Genomic DNA, 17418 nt, shown 5'->3' with positions numbered 1-17418 from the left:
GGGCAGCCCAAGTTAAGAGGCAAACGTGGCTAGGAGTTGTCAACGATCGCATAACATTTTTTACGCTAGTCATTTTAAAAAAAAAAACTTTCTTATTTCGACATGTTTTCCACATTAAAAAATGAAAATAGTGATAAAGGGAATGTAATCATTTTTCCAAACAAAAAATCCCTGGTCAGTTTTTGAGAGGTACACCAACTCCATTATCATGTAACATTGTAAATCTTTACAAATGCGATTTGATTAAAAGAAAAATGACATTTTAGTGTTTTAACTCTCCATTGATTTTACGTTGGTAAGGGTAAAAAAACAATTTTTAGAATGATTCGTGGCATTCCAACCAAAAAAAATTATCAAATTCTTATTAGAACCATTTTTTTTATCTCTAATAAAAAGAAGATGAAAGTAGTAAACTGTTTTCATCTCACATCTAATCAAATTGTACGACTTTCCATCGAAGAAGAAGGGAGGCAAAATCTTCTCATATATGTTTTTACCAACGTTTCGATTGACCTTTATACGACTTTCCATCGAAGAAGAAGGGAGGCAAAATCTTCTCATATATGTTCTTACCAACGTTTCGATTGACCTAGAGACTGACGATAAATTTTCTCTGTTCGACTTTGTTAGTTTCTGAGAAGAGGTGTAGAAATAAAAAAAATTCATAAAAAATCTCGTTTTTTGGTTGAAAAAAAAAAAAAAAAAAATCTTGCCATTGCCATCTAATAATAGACTGAAAAAGAAAGAAAGTATTTTATCTCACTAACCGATGCAACATTTCTTTGAAGAATAAAAAATCCATTGATCATATTCTTCTTCGTGACCTTGCCAAAACATGTACTCTTCTAAAAAACCTCCTTCAATTTCAATTAGATACTTCAACAAAAGTTGCTAATTCTGGATAAATTGATTTAATAGAGTTTTAGCAACAAAATAAAAATCAATTCCACAGTAAAGAAAGAAATAAAAGAGTTTTCTAAGATAAAAGTTATTTATACAAAGCGTCTCAAACCAAAAAAAAAATGACTTAGCATTTAAAATTTTATGTACGCATCCCATTTTTAAGAAAACTCTCCATTGTCTGATATTATAATGAAGTTTAATTCTAAATGGGTTATGTAACATCTGAACCGTTCAAATAAAATAAAACTTGGGCATGGATTGAAGATGAAAGTTATTATTTTTTTGTTCAGGCAGCAAGTGTAATACTAAAATCACAGCACTAAAAAGTAATGAAATTTTGTTTTGAACAGTATAAGGGGGTGACAAATTGCCAAATAACAGTAGTATTTGAGAGAATGTTTAACCCCTAAGAGAGTACTTCTTTCCTGTAAATGCCTGAAACTTAGCTTCTTCTTCTTCTTTCTTTGGTGCTTCTTCCTTCTTAGTTTCCTGCAACTCAACATAAGCTTTTTTAAAATAACATTCTTTAATCAAATACCTACACAAATATGTTCATTTCTTCCATAAAAATGAAATCCACCAACTTTACCTATTAGAAAAACGTAAACTAATATATGTCTAGTACCTTTTGTGTTTCCTTATCCTTAGAGCGGTTGGCATTCGGGCCAAATACCAGCTTCCCCTGAGACTGACGGTTGCTACTTTGCGAACTAGATCCAACAGAAGACGACTGCCCGCTGCCAACAGAGGGCAGCTTTTCTTTAGAACTACTACTGACCGTAGAAGAAACCGGAGGTGGCTCATACTTCAAAGGTTTCCCATCCAACCGCTTTCCAGCTCCAGTAAATGGGCTAAATTTGGGCTCAGTCTCAACTGGATCCTCTTTTGCTTCACAAATGGAATTGTTTTTTTAAGAAAAAAAACCATCAGCATCATTTTGACTGTAAATTGAAAAACAACAAATTCTCAAACCTTCAACTGGGGCCTTGCTTGAAGGGAAAGACGATGTGGGTCTTCTTTCGGGTTCTTTGTAATCAAGAGGAGGCGCAAAGTCAACTTCACAGTCGGTCTCAATGATAGTTATGGCATGAGATGGCTTAGCCTCCACAATATCTATGTAATACTTCTTGTTATTGTATGCCACCATAATACTATCGCCAGTTGACAAGCAAGAGAAATTCCGCAAGGTTGTCTCCAAACTGCAAGACACGATTTTAACCATGAAAAAATCAAACCAAGAATTGATGCATCCATGACAACTCTATTAATACAAACTTTGCCTGAGTGTAATTGAGAGATAAGAGAATAATTGTAATTTAATACACACTTCAATCAAGGTACTTTTAGTGAAGAATCGAATTTGACTTAGTCAAAGACAAATTTAAAATTTATTGGTTATTTCTCATTTGGATCTGTATACAGAAACATATATCATAATGCAAAAACATAAATTAGAAGTGTTTCCGAGACAGAACAATATCTCCATCATATCCCTCTTGTATTTACAACTATGTCACTCTTACTATTTACTACTATATCATGACAAGTTCTATAATTGTTTTTTTTTTATAGTTTTTGAAAAGTTAAAAGTTTGTATTAACAAATTGATAGTGTTTTGCTACTTGTCATGAAAACGAATTCTTTTAATATAAACAACAAGAAAAAGTAAAAGAAATGAGAAGAGGAAGGTGAAAAAGGACTCAAAGGCATTCCAAAACTGAAAAACAGACAAATAAGAATTATCAAATCTAAGTGTCTCTAAGCAAAATAATGGCCAACTTCTATTACTACCTATAAATCAACTAATGAACTCTCGTCATTATTACTACATGCCCTTCTTTTGCCACTGATTTAGGTTTCTCAACAATATCGTATTGAATATTTTCAAGATTTGATTTAGTTTTTATTCTTTTTGCTTTCTCAAGAGTTCATTGTCACACAAAGGACTCCATTGCTTTCTTTAAGCCCAACAATTAGTACGACAAATTTTGTATGGTGCGACAGTTCAGATAACTTCTTCAAAAAAAATACTAATATTAGAGAAAGTTATTATTCTTCACCATGTACATGTTTTACTCTAATTTAATTTATCACCATATAGTCAATCCTATGTGATTTTCCTTCCTGAACTTTCAAATCATTTGAATTTGCTCCATATTTGGGAGGCACTTGACAGTGTTAAAGAATTGTTGTTAGACATGGAGAAAATGTAAAACTATTTGAAAAGTTTGTGGATGTTGACTTGTATATGGTGATAAAAAAATACACAAAGCAAAATACCAATTTTCTCTTCTATTCATATGTTTCACTACACACTTATTTACACTTATGTCACTTATAGCAATTGCTACTATAGCCTCCATTCAGAAACATCCAGATACAAAAAATTTGGATCCAAAATCGTAAATGGATGAAGCTAAACTTAGTGAGACATATTCAGAAATTTATGGGTTGTTTCTCATCTGGATTTGGATTCAGATCCATAAATTATAAGTGTTTCCGAAAGACACGTTAAAGATGAACTTACATGGCCTTGGGATTGGAAATATCAAGAAAATCTTTCGTATGAGGTTGGAGTTTAACATATGTCCCTTTTGGAAGGGTGACATTCTTAACTCGTATAATATCTCCTTCTTGTAAGAGCAAGTTCTCCATCATCTAGATATTGAAGGAATTAAGTGAAGAAGAATAAATGCTGAACTAATACACTAATAATTATTAGGGATCATCAGTCCAATTTTTTACATACCCAGTATGGCATATAGACCATGCCTTCCTCAGCAACAAACTCCAGGACACCACAGTGAGAAACACGCTCAGTTGCAGCATTCCGAAGCTCAAATAACATGGGATAATCAATATGAAGCGATGCTGCAAGATTTGTTAACGTAAATTCAAAAAGAAGTTTGAGTGAGGGTTAGGAAAATGAATGTGAAGGTAAAAGGAAAATTTGTAGCCAACTAACCAAGGCGATCGAGAGCTGAAGGTGGCATTATAACTGGAATGACATGCAACAAAAGGAGTTAGAAATGTGAAATTATTAAAACAAAGTCAAATTAGTGAAATAATGATATTGATAATGATGACTTACTTTTGTCACCATTTTCTATTTGAGGCTGCATGATAGGGAAAAGAAAATGGAAGAGTTAGAAGCATGAAGTTAAATGGAAGTGTTTGGAGAATATGATTAAACTATATACAAAAATATAAAAAATACAAGTTTAAAAATAGCAATATCAAACTTAGTTTTGATCATTTTTTTAGTGTGGGTTTGATATATGAGATGCGATGTTGTAAGATCACCAGATCAAAGTGTATCTTCAGTTTCATATGTGGTTCAATCCATTTTTATTCGTTAGAAGTATGGATCTGTTTAACGACCAATAGGTCTATTTAGATGTCTTGATTGTTTACTTGCTATATTTACTGGTCATCTTTTACCTAATCTAACTCAGTTGTTCATGTTAATAAAATACAACTTTGACAAAAGTAACAAGTGTAACACAAAAAGCATTTCAAAAGTGCTTAAATTGAAAGAAACGTTACACAAAGATGAAGAAGACAATTCAAACCTTGTCAATAAAAGATGCAGGATAACATCTATATGTCTGCTCAAATGACATTCCATGATACCCATATCCCTCAAAGAACTGTAAAATCACAAATAAAAGAGAAGAATTATGTTAGAACAAATGGCCATACCAATCATTACTCATCTATAATGATCAAACTATTAACTATGGAATCTCTTTACAGATTAAGCCTCGGATATGATAATGCATTAAACACCACTTCTACAAACAATATATATAGAAGAATCAATTAGCCACATTCTTTTCACTGTGAGTTTGTTCACATGTAACCTAGTTGGTGAATCACATTTTTCTCTACTGAAAGTGTAGAAGAATCAGATAGCCCGATTTGGATCTAAATCAAATGTAACATAGTTGATCAATCACTAACATTTTAGTCCCAATTCCAACTTGAGAACTCCAAACTACTTTTTCATTTCCTTATGAATATTCAAATTGATACAAAATTACAGCTAATCGTGAAACTATCAACTTGTTCCAAACTCGTAGACACATCGATTATAAATAAAATTCAGAATCCAGATAGACAGACGGTACAGAAAACATGAACATTTGTGTAGAAGACCGAGGAAATAGAGAGAACCCAACTGTCTAATCTACAAACAATGAAGAACTAATTCATCAAATCATCAAGGATAAGGCAAACACAACATACCATCTTTACTATCTCTGTAAATGACCCACGCCAGTAAATGAATTGTCTCAAGCTCTCCTCCGTCACCCTATTTTAGCAAATCAAATCAGAAACGATGAACAGAATACTGATCCTTTAATCGAATTATGAACTTCTGAAAGTTATATCTGACCTTGGCTTGGAATCTCAATCAATTGAGGAAGATTGTTTGCGTATCGCGCAAACTAAACTAGAGAGAGATTGAGAAAATACTAAATGCGGTTCGGTGCTTAGAATCCACGCAAGTGGCTATGGACTCAATTGGACAAAGAACATGAATCTTGATATCAATAGAAAGCCCAAGCCTATCAAGTTTACCTTTCTGCCCACTTAGATAATAGGCCTTTTCACAATAGAAAGCCCAAGCCCAACAACTTTTTCAGAAATATTGATTGAAATTGGAAATGCAATTCTTCATTTTTTTTTTATATGGGTATGTAAATCAAGGAAGAAATGTGTGTTCTTTAACCAAGATACTCAAATTAAAACAAAGTGTTTGGAGTATAATTCAGATTCGGTTGGGTGATGGTTAAGGTACACTATCCATGGTTTGAAGGTCAACCAATCTTTACTAGGAAAGAGTTTCAAAGTGTTCGTATTAGAAGGGAATGTCAAGATGCGACGGTGAGGGATGTTAAGGATGGGATGTGGGACTCTCTTCTAAGGAGAATTTCGGAAGGAGAGCGAATTCTTGAGCATGTCAATCAGCTTCAGCTTCATGATCGCAATGACTCACACATATGGAAGGCTGAAGTTGATGGAAAATTGAAAACAAGCATGGTATGGCAGATTATCCGAATAAAGGGACATATTGTGGAGTGGGCTCCCTTAGTTTGGTCTTCCAAGTTTATCTCGCGCCACCAAATTTTTTTTATGTCTTGTTGTCTTTAACCGGCTTAGAATTAGTAAATACATGACAATTCCAAGTACATGCTGTGTTTTATGTTCAATGATGAATCAATAGCTCATTTGTTTGGTGATTTCCCTTTTACGGGCAAAATATGGAAATAGTTTGCTAATGCTATGAGTTTGCTGAATTTTCATTTTTATTGGAATTAAAGAAATGATTGATGATTGGAAAGCCTAAGAGTAGTTCGTTTTTGTGAATTTCATGAAGTGTTATTTTAGGGCGATTGTGTATAAGTATGGAAAAAAGAAATGCTAAGGTCTTCTCAAGAGTTAGAAGAAGTGAGGAGCAAGTATGGAACGAAATTATTTTTGAAGGTCAAGCTCTTATCCACACATGGAGAAGAATTCTCATAACGTCGGAGAATTTGATGCTATGTCAAAGTTGGGGTATTATGTTTGAAGAAGTCACCAAAATGTTATTAAGGCGAGATAGTTGATTTGTATTGTTGTCGTTTGATTGTTTTGTTGTATTCATTTTCTAGGTAACTAATGGTTTGTTTCTTTTAAAAATTAGGATAAAGGGTTATTTTGTCCTAATTTTAAAACTCTTGTTCATTTTATTCTCTTTTGGGATTTTAATTAAATGGAAATTAAAAATAAAATAAAAAAATTGGGTGCGATTATACAAGTGCTAATGCATCAGATTCTATTAAGATTTTATAGTTAAACGTGATTAAGCAAGAGTAGTACTCTAACTGATGTTATAAAAGTCATATATTTAAACGCTTTACCTTGAATTAAAGGTCGTGACTTTAAGTTAATGTAGTTTTCTACCTTAAACAAATTATTAATAAAAATAGAAATGACAATTTTAATCAATATTATCTACATTATTAAGATATCAGTTTTTGACATATTAATTGTGTTATAAATAAAAAATTAATTAAAAAAATTATTTGAATTTTTTTTAGAAATAATTATAGTTCAAGTTAGAAACAGTGTAACTCAAAATTATAAAATCACAAATTAAATTGAAATTTTAATTTAAAATAGTTTAACAAACATAAAATTGGAATTTAATTGGAATTCTAATTTTTTAGTACATGCCTAATATCTCTATTTCATTTCAGAATGGGTTTGCATGATAATAAATGATGTTTTTTCCTTAACCAATTTATCCCAAACTGATATAATTATTTACACTTGAAACTTCTGAATCTCGTGAGATAGTTGCCTATAAATGAATGGCATGTTATGACTGCATACAAAGTTGCTTTGACTATGGAACCATGTATGTCTGTTAGAGTGAATTGGATGATCGGGTTGAGGACTGTCCCTCTTCCCCTCAATTTTCTTTCCCAACACTCAGATTTAAGTTGGTATTATATTTTTCTTTCACGAGTGAGGATATTGGTATTGTGGTTAAAGGCCGACCCGGGACAAGCCCTGACTTTCATAGATTCTTGGTTTGACGTTATGTTGCAATTGCACAAGCAAAACACCTTAGCCGTTGGATCTGTTTTTTCAGTTTTGAAAATTTTGTTCGGTTCAACAACCTTCTTAATCGTATCATATTGTTCGTCCCAAATTTTTATAATCCGAATAATAATCTTAATTATTGTTGAGTCGTTTGTTATATGGACCGATTAAGAATCTGAGTTGGGATGAGTTTGAAAAAAAAATTGAATGGACTTAAAAGAAATAACGATAGGATAAAGGTAAATTTTGCTATTTTTAAGAATTAAATAAACAAATATTGAATTAAATTGAAAATATTAAAAAAATTATGGGGTAATGTCACATTTTTACCGTAAAAATAAAACAATTTTTTTTGGATTGACTTCAACCCACCTGAGTCCCTACATAGATCCGTCCCCTAGCTTGTTACTCATATTATTCAATTGTCTTGGTTATATTTTTTCGAGTTTGTTTACATCTTCTTTTTAGTAGTAAATGAGATAAAGCTGTAAGATGTAGAGATATCTTTTTGTTAAATAAAAAGTTATTAATACTTGTCTTTTATTTGGAAACTCTATATAGGTATACTCTATTGATTGAAACGAGTTTCTAATTATTTTCATCATCATTTTACAGAACATTTTTCAGCGTTGTCTATCAAACCACGTGTAAGAAAAAATTTCGCTACCGCTCAAAATATTTATTAGAAATTTATTCGACATTGCATGATTCGTTTGTTCGGCTTAGTCTAATTCTTCACTCATCGTTATAGAACTCAAAAGAGTTTGTATTTGGAGTCGTCCTAAAAAAGATTAAAATTGTTAGATATTCTTTTTGATATTTTAATTTTTGTAAATTTTTTCTTAGTATTTAACAACTTGATTCTCATTTAGTTATTTTTTAGATATTATTTTATATTATCTATAAATTAATATTTAGTTTTATTTAGATATAAATATTTATTTAAATTGATGAGAATTATTTATTTATAATATATAAATAAACCTAACATCAAGAAAAGCTCTTGATGAGTACACTAGTAAAAAAAGGGTCTTTACCGATTTATCGAGAGTTTTCTAAAACTCTCGGTTATGCTACCGAGAGTAAGAAATCTTTCGTTAATAAAAATAAATTCCGAAAGGTGTATAAAACTTTAGGTGATATGAGGGTTTACCGAATTAAAGTTGTCTAATTAACCTTCGATTTTGACCTTCCAAAAAAATCAAAAATAATTCTAAGTGTTGGGAATGGGATAATTGCGAAGGTTTTCCAATAAACTTTCGCAATTACCAATTTGGGGAAAGTTAAAACTGAAGATTTTCTAATAAACCTTCGGTTTTGACCATTCCCAAAAAAATTAAAAATAATTCTAAGTGTTGGGAAGTGGTAATTTTGAAGGTTTATTAGAAAACCTTCGGTTTTAACTTTCTCCCAAATCGGTAATTGCGAAAGTTTTCCAATAAACTTTCGCAATTACCAATTTGGGGAAAGTTAAACCCGAAGGTTTTCTAATAAACCTTCGGTTTTGATCATTCCCAAAAAAATTAAAAATAATTCTAAATATTGGAAAAGGGGTAATTGCGAACGTTTATTAGAAAATCTTCGGTTTTATCTTTCCCCCAAATTGGTAATTCTGAAAGGTTTATGAAAACCTTCGGTAATGACGTATATAAATAAAAAAACCCTACTTTTCTTTTTTTCTTTCCACCCACTTTCTTTCCCTTTTTTTCTCTCTCTCTCTCATAGTTTCATTTCGCCTGCGCCGCCGCCGCTCGAAGATCTACATCCGCCAAGATGCCGCTGCCGCTTAAAAGACTCCTACCGCCACGCCTGCGCCTATTTCAAGGTAAATTCTAAGTGTTTGTTAGATTTTATATATTTAGGGTTAATTAATCTTAAATTATGTGATATGCTATATATTTAGGTTGATTTTTGTTAGATTAATGTTAGATTAGGTATATATTTAGCTATGTTGTTTTATTTGGTTATGTTAGATTCTTCGTTTGGTTATATGGTTAGATTTAAGTTTGTTATTGGTTAGTTTATGTTTTATTTAGGTTAGTTTAGATTATATTTTGTTTGATATATGTATGATTATGTTAGATTTTGTTAAATATATGTATGATTTTGTTAGATTTGGTTTGATATATGTATGATTAGGTTATTTTGTTTGATTTATGTTTGATTAGTACGATTTAAGTTAAATTTGGTTTGATATATATTATATTTGGATTCATGTTAGATTATGTTTAATAATGTTATATATATTGTGGTTAGATTCATAAATTTATTAATGAAATGCATTCAGGATGAGTGAATTGAAGCGTATTCGGAAAACACTAGAGAAACTGTCCCTGCCATTTCAGAACTTGCTAGCACAATCAAGTTATGACCGAGGGTCTGTCGTGGCGGACCCAATGACTACTGCGAATGTTAAACGTGAGGAGGATGCGAGACACATAGCATTGGCATTGGAGCAAATTCAATTGAGGGATGCGGAAAGAGCTCATTTACTTACTGAAATTAAAGCGGACAAGGAGCAAATGGCGCAAAAATTGGAGAATCTTGAACAACAAGTTGAATTCTTCAGGAGGTAGAATCAACCACCCCCTCCTCCCCCCAACTACTAAGTAGATTAAAGTTTTTGAATAATTATTTGTAAACGTTTTCGTTCAATTGATAACATGTTTTGGATAATTTGATACGTTTTGACCTTTGTTTAGAATTATGAATTATAATTATCTTTTGGTTTATTAATGTGATTTATGAATGTTTTTCTATATGTATTGGTTTTCCTTTATTTGAGAAATTTATTGAACATTTTCAATTAAACTCTTGTCAAAAAAATGGAAAAAATAGGGTAATTGCGAAGGTTATTCAAAGAACCATCGGTTTTAACTTTTCAGAATTAGTAATTGCGAAAGTTTATTGAAAAACTCTCGCTTTTGACCGAGGGATAATTGCGAAATTTTATTGGAAAACTTTCGCATTTGACCCTTCCTTAAAAAATTTGAAAATTTTCTAAGTGTTCGAAGGGGTAATTGCGAAAGTTTATTGGAAAACTTTCGCTTTTCACCCTTCCTTAAAAAAATCTAAAAAAATTCTAAGTGTTAGAAGGGGTAATTGCGAAAGTTTATTGGAAAACTTTCACTTTTGACCCTTCCTTAAAAAATCTGAAAAATTTCTAAGTGTTGGGAATGGATAATTGCGAAAGTTTATTGGAAAAATTTCGCTTTTGACCATTCCTTAAAAAAATCTAAGAAATTTCTAAGTGTTGGGAAGGGGTAATTGCGAAAGTTTATTGGAAAACTTTCGCCTTTAACCCTTCTTTAAAAAATTGGAAAAATTTCTAAATATTGGGAAAAAGTAATTGCGAAAGTTTATTAGAAAACTTTTGCTTTTAACCCTTCCTTAAAAAAATCTGAATTTTTTTAAGTGTTGGAAAGTGGTAATTGCGAAAGTTTATTGGAAAACTTTCGCCTTTAACCCTTCCTTAAAAAATTGAAAAAATTTCTAAGTGTTGGGAAGGGGTAATTGCAAAAGTTTATTGGAAAACTTTCGCTTTTGACCCTTCCTTAAATATTTGAAATGATTTTTCCACCGTCAATCTTCGACATCATGATGCATCTCCCGGTTCACTTGTCATTTGAGGCTTTGCTTGGGGGACCTATCCAATAGCGATAGATGTATCCGTTTGAACATTACATGAGTACAATGAAAAAATATTTGCGGAATAAAAACCACCCGAAGCCTCAATAAGCGAGAGTTATCTTGTAAATGAGAGTATTAGTTTATGTGTCAGGTATATGGAGTAAGAAGACCAAGAAAATGCACAAACTGAAATCTCGAACATTTCAATATTTTTATCGTTGGAAGACCTATCCAACGAAAAAATATACAACTTGGATTATAGCGATCGAGTGATAGCTCATACATACATTTTGAAATATACAACTTTTTACATGTAAGATTCAATATTTTGTTGTTATAGTATGTCTTATTAATTAACAATAAAGAGTATGCTATTTAATATTCGATCTATTTACAGTGATTATATGCAGTATTGCAATAACAATGAGTCCCAGGGAGAAACGTATGCCACCTATTTCATGCATAGAGTGAGTGGATTCAAAACCATATTTAATAACTTTATCTTTATTTTAACGATTAAATTTCGGGAATGTATATATATAGTCGCTCAATTAGAAGAAAATAACGACATATCAAGAGACCTCAAGATATTAGGCGAATGTCCAATATGTACTCATGTATGTATGTTTGGTGTAAAGTAAACGAATACAAATTCTGTACAGAAAAACACGACGAATGTTTAACCACTCAAAATAGTGGAGTGGTTATTAAAGGGTACAACGAGTCAGATACTATGTCATACTACGGAGTTTTAACGGATATAATCCAAGTACAATACTTTTCTCAAAAACGAGTTGTCTTATTCAAGTGTAAGTGATTTGATACACACTCGGGGAACTAGGAGTGAAAGTGGATAAATATGGCTTTGTAAGTATAAATGTAAACCGAATTTTGAAAACCCAAAGTCAGGACCCGTATATATTGGCGAGTCAAGCAAAACAAGTATTCTACGCTCCTGATATGTCAGCACGACCCGATTGGATGTGACAAAAATAAATCCACGGTTTACGAATATATAGTTCAGATTAATTAGGTAGATTTATGTTTTTACTTTATATTCATTCTTATTACCACTTTATTTCAATTATTCTCTGATTTATTAATTGTATGCATTAAGGATGTCTGAAGGTCCGAAAACTATTTGGAAGAGTATGAATAAAACACCCAGCAAACTATGTAGGCCATTCCAAAACCTACCTGTACAGTTAGAAAACCTAAGACTCCGAGGAGAGTCTTCTAAAGACACATTAGTTGTGGACCCGTTAACTACTGCTCCCCCAACACGTGATACACATGACGAGGATGATGTTGAGGTTGAAGAGTTTATTGAGAGTACATTTGCATCAATGGGGGATGACGAGGAGGACCACGAGGAGACTAACGAGGAGGATGACGAGGAGGATCATGAGCATCATTCCACTCCCGACCCATCATCGATAGGTAACATGTTTACAATTAATTATTATTTGTATTGATTTACATCTAATTATGAATTTGATAGTTGTGAAGAATCTTCCGCCCGCAAGAGACGGGGGAAGAACAAGAATATCGCGCTATCTATGAGGACATTGGGGACAAAGATTGCTCTGACTTTTAGAGAGGTAGATGGGAGGCCCAGCGGTGTCGGCGATGGAAGAAAAATGTGGTCTAGACATTTGTGGTCGGTTGTATGGGACCCCTCAGCCGTCTCACACCGTCTCCTGAAGTGGAAGGCATTAAGTGCAGACCAATTAGATTCACTTTGGATTGCTATGATAGTAATCATTACTTAATTATACATTAATCATTCAATATTATTTTATAACATTTGAATGATTTATTTTTCACGATTCGTTCGAGTGTACTAATGGTTCTATTGATCAATATCGAGCGACCGGATTGGCACATGCCAAACAAATATGAGATAGGTGGCGCTCAGATTTGAATAGGGATTATATCTGCATTTATCAAGGAGACGTGGCAGCGGTATTAGTCAATCCCCCACGAGACTACGATCGAGATGATTGGGAGTTCGTGTGTCGGAACCATTACTTCACGGAAAAATTTAAGGTACGGTTTCATAATTCAAATAAAATCTGATATCAATTATTCTAACTTCATTTTTTTATTTCAAATACAACAAAATAGTCATACCAATGTTGTTAATAGGAATAAGCTGAAATTCTCACATCATACTGGAAGTAGACCGTTTGCTCAAGTGGAAGAAGAGTTGGTATGTACATTATTCATTATTTTTAATAACTTAATATAAAGAATGTTATTAATTTTATAAATCATTTATTTCAATAGACGCTTGAAATAGGACGACCCCCTCCGTCGTTGAAGTATTCAAACGGACCCGTACCCCAAAACCTACGAAAGAAAACCCAACCCCCGTCCCGGACAAAAGAGCGCAAGAGAAAATTGTAAGTTAATTGAATTTAAATAAATTACATAAAACTAACTTATTATTATATAAATGAACATTTATTTCAAATGTGCAAACGAAGATGGAGGAGGTAAGAATGAACCAGATATATCTGACTTCGACTTGACGGAGAAATTGTTCGGACGACAAAAGCATAGGGGAGTGATCGGTATGGGATCAGGCGTTCGACCCACACATTTTCGAGAGGATCGTCGAAGTGGAAACAATTCATAATGATCCACTGATCGGTTGTTTAAGGAGAATGAAAGATTAGCGATGAAAGTGGAGGAATTGGAAAAGAGGGATGAAGAAAGAAATCGAACCATTATGGAAATGAAAGCAGAAAAGCTAGAAATGAGGACAATAATGGAGAACTTTGAAATGTTTATGAGGCAATATCAACCATCTCCCTCTCCCCCACAAGCTAATTATAGTACGTTTTGATTGGTTTGTTTCGACTGATAACAGGTTTATGAATGATTGAGTACGTTTTAATTTGAATTATAACAGGTTGTTTGGATGATTGGTTTGATTTAGAATTTTGGAATGATAATAGTCATTTGGTTTATGAATGTTATTTGTATATATTTTAGTTTGGCTGAACAAGTTTTGATTGCGCACAAAACAATCGGTCTATTTTGTACATTTTATAGGCAAAAACCGAGAGTTATATGGTTAACTTTCGGTTTTTCTTGAAAGAGAAAAACCGAAAGTTTTTCATATACCTCTTGGGTTTATTTGAAAAGAAAAAACCGAGAGTTATATGGTTAACTTTCGGTTTTTCTTGAAAGGGAAAAACCGAAAATTTTTCATATACCTCTCGAGTTTATTTGAAAAGGAAAAACCGAGAGTTATATGGTTAACTTTTGGTTTTTCTTGAAAAGGAAAAACCAAAAAAAATTCATATACCTCTTGGGTTTATTTGAAAAGGAAAAACTGAGAGTTATATGGTTAACTTTCGGTTTTTCTTGAAAGGAAAAAAATGAAAGTTTTTCATATATCTCTCTGGTTTATTTAAAAAGAACAAACCGAGAGTTATATGGTTAACTTTCGATTTTTCTTTAAAGGAAAAACCGAAAGTTAATTGGAAAGCTTTTAGTTTTTCTATTTCAAGAAAAACCGAAAGCTTACCAATTAACTCTCGGTTTTTCTCTCGGTTATCTAACCCGAAAAATCTACGATGTCTCTCGGTAAACACCCAATTATATGTATCAAAAGTGTCAATACCGAGGAATGACGAGAGTCACTCAAACCTTCGGTATTAGGTCATTACCGAGAAATATATAGTCATTTCCGAGAGTTTTTACTCTCGATTTTTACCCCTTTTTCACCCGTGGTAGGTGATGTGGAATCTAACTTGGCTAAAGCATACAATTGGATTTCTATACCAATTAATTTGGTTTCTTTGTATATTTTTGTCACCAAAATTTAATTTTAAAAAAGAACATTTGAAATAATAATAATAATAGCACAGTACACAAGATAACATTGTTTGTGGTGTTGACACAACACGATTCATAAGTCATTGTCCATCTTCATGAATAATGACACATTCATGAATAATGACACAGCCTTTAACTCTGCCGACTTGAGAAAGAAAATGAAAACGTTTATTATTTTTTCTAATTAAAAAAATAAATAAATGATAGAAAAGTATGGAGCATGAAGATTTATCATTAGTTTCATGATGGGGTCGAATTGATGGATATTATTTTTAATTAAACTTTACCAACCTAATTGAAGGTTCATAGGAACCAAGTAGTTGCTGGGAAATCACTATCAAACAAACAGTCCTCAAAATTAATCAACAAGTTGTATTTTCCAAGTCAAAGATTGGTACTTAGTAGACTCGTCTTTAAAGTATGTTTGTTTGATTTTTAGAGCTGGTTCCCTAAGAATTTATTTTTAAAAAATTGTTGGAAGGTAATTTTGAGTAGTTAGAATTTTTTTTTTTGGGTAAAAATATTAATGGGTATTAATATATAATGATAAAATAATTTTTATTTAAAAATTGATAATATTTTAGTTAGTAAATTTAATGATACGATAATGTTTGATTATGGTTGAATTAAAAAAAACAGTCTTAGTTTTAACTATGGGTGAATGAATCGGTACAGTATACTTTAGTTTTGTATCATACTATATATTGTAACGAAATTTTGGTACGAGAACCACCATACCATTGTCGTACCGATATTTCGGTATAACAAAATTTCGATATGATACATATAACACACCGTTCATAGTTCATACCGAATACTTATGATATATCGAGATTTCGATAAGTATCAATTTGTAATAAAAATATATATTTAAACTCTATTGAGTCTTATTATATAATTTTTTAAAATTTTATGATAAAGTTAAATTAGTTTTATATCTTATAAAATAAATGTTGAAAATGACATATTTTGAATAATATTTTAGTTTAATTATTTTTTTATTTTCAAAAATTAATTTTTTATAAATTAGGAATATACCTTGATATTTGAGCCTCAAATGTTTTGAAAAAAAAAATTACTATCATTGTTAATTTATTGATAATATTTTGATAATGTTGAAAATTTACGAGATTCAAGTGAATCTAATTCTTAAAACTAAATTAAAGTTTAATTAATTATAATTTTATTAGTTTTTATTTATTTACTTATAAGTATTATATATATTTTTAATTCGATATTTTAATATATATCAATATAACGAAAATTTCAAAATCTTTTATCTTTATCGTTACCGGTAATTTTGGGTACATTTCTAGTCGTTCTTTTTGGTATACCAAAAATCTATATTTTTAATATTGTGTCGTACATAATTTTTGATATACAAAAAATATCGATAATTTTAAAGATTAATAAGTTTATTATAACTAGCCGTGTGATTGCACACGGATAAAAATATAAATAAAATAAAATAAATAAAATAATAATAATAATATTTATTCAATGTTTAAATTTTTAATAAATCACGAATAATATATTAAAATAAAAATAAAAAAAACGCTCTCATCTAATTAGTTAGTTAAAAATAAAAAGTTGAACTTATATTGTTAAAATGTCCAGCGTTAATTTAATTTGGTGTTGAATTTAAAATATAAAATATTATTAGACTAGTTGGTTAAAGGGTTGTATTTGTTTGGTTAGGTTGCGAGTTCGAAATATACATATAACATTTTTTATTTTATTTTAAACCGTTTTAAGTTTATGGACGGGTCAACTCACAATCCGACCCAAGTATCAATTTACTCTTACATATATATCAATATTAACACAGCTCTCGACTCGACAATCCGAAAACTTTAAAAGTTAAGCATTATATATATATATATATATATATATATATATATATATATATATATATATATATATATATATATATATATATATATATATAAATAAAGATTTTCTTCACTGAAACTGAATTTCACCCATGCATTTTACCACTTAATAATTATTGTCATTTTTCACAATATTTAAATGGAGATGGATCAAAATATTAAAATACCTTTATTTTATTTTTATAAAATTTAAATTTAAAATAAAGAAAAATATTATGTTAAATATTTTTTCTTTTTAGTTTAAAAATTAATACCACAACCATACAATCAAACACGATACAAAGTTAAAAGGAACAAAAACATCAATTAGACAAATTCAAAGTTGAGTACACAATAATAAGAAAAGACAACTTATTTAATTGACCATACAAAACAAAACAATTTTTGTCCATCACTTGTTGATTTTCAAATCAGATTCATGTATACATTATTATTCATAATTGTATTTAATCCATAAAAATAAGAGAACTCAAAATTCAACATATTATATGCATTTCCAAATATTACAAATCCTTAATAATAAACCAAATATTAAAATACTTAGACAACC

The 17418-nt window shown here is 30.9% G+C and overlaps 1 protein-coding gene across 2 annotated transcripts; it reads right to left on the bottom strand.

Moving 5' to 3' along the window:
• Positions 1 to 1136: 1136 nt before the first annotated feature.
• On the bottom strand, positions 1137 to 5421 carry LOC124932023 (ubiquitin recognition factor in ER-associated degradation protein 1-like). 2 transcript variants are annotated; one of them, XM_047472621.1, is made up of 10 exons: positions 5303 to 5421; positions 5152 to 5218; positions 4476 to 4553; positions 3995 to 4019; positions 3869 to 3901; positions 3653 to 3774; positions 3431 to 3561; positions 1876 to 2102; positions 1529 to 1791; positions 1137 to 1392 (listed from the first exon to the last, which is right to left on the bottom strand). In XM_047472621.1, exons 2-10 carry the CDS (start codon positions 5152 to 5154, stop codon positions 1303 to 1305), a joined length of 972 nt encoding a protein of 323 aa, XP_047328577.1. In that variant the 5' UTR covers positions 5155 to 5218; positions 5303 to 5421; the 3' UTR covers positions 1137 to 1302. The 2 variants fall into 2 exon arrangements, with proteins under 2 accessions (XP_047328577.1, XP_047328578.1); XM_047472622.1 differs by having other exon boundaries at positions 1529 to 1785.
• Between the last annotated feature and the right edge of the window lie 11997 nt (positions 5422 to 17418).

This window comes from Impatiens glandulifera, chromosome 3 (assembly GCF_907164915.1).
Source record: "Impatiens glandulifera chromosome 3, dImpGla2.1, whole genome shotgun sequence".
Classification (NCBI taxonomy): domain Eukaryota; kingdom Viridiplantae; phylum Streptophyta; class Magnoliopsida; order Ericales; family Balsaminaceae; genus Impatiens; species Impatiens glandulifera.
The sequence above is the reverse complement of the archived record's forward strand: the minus strand, read 5'-3'. Positions and strand labels throughout refer to the sequence as shown.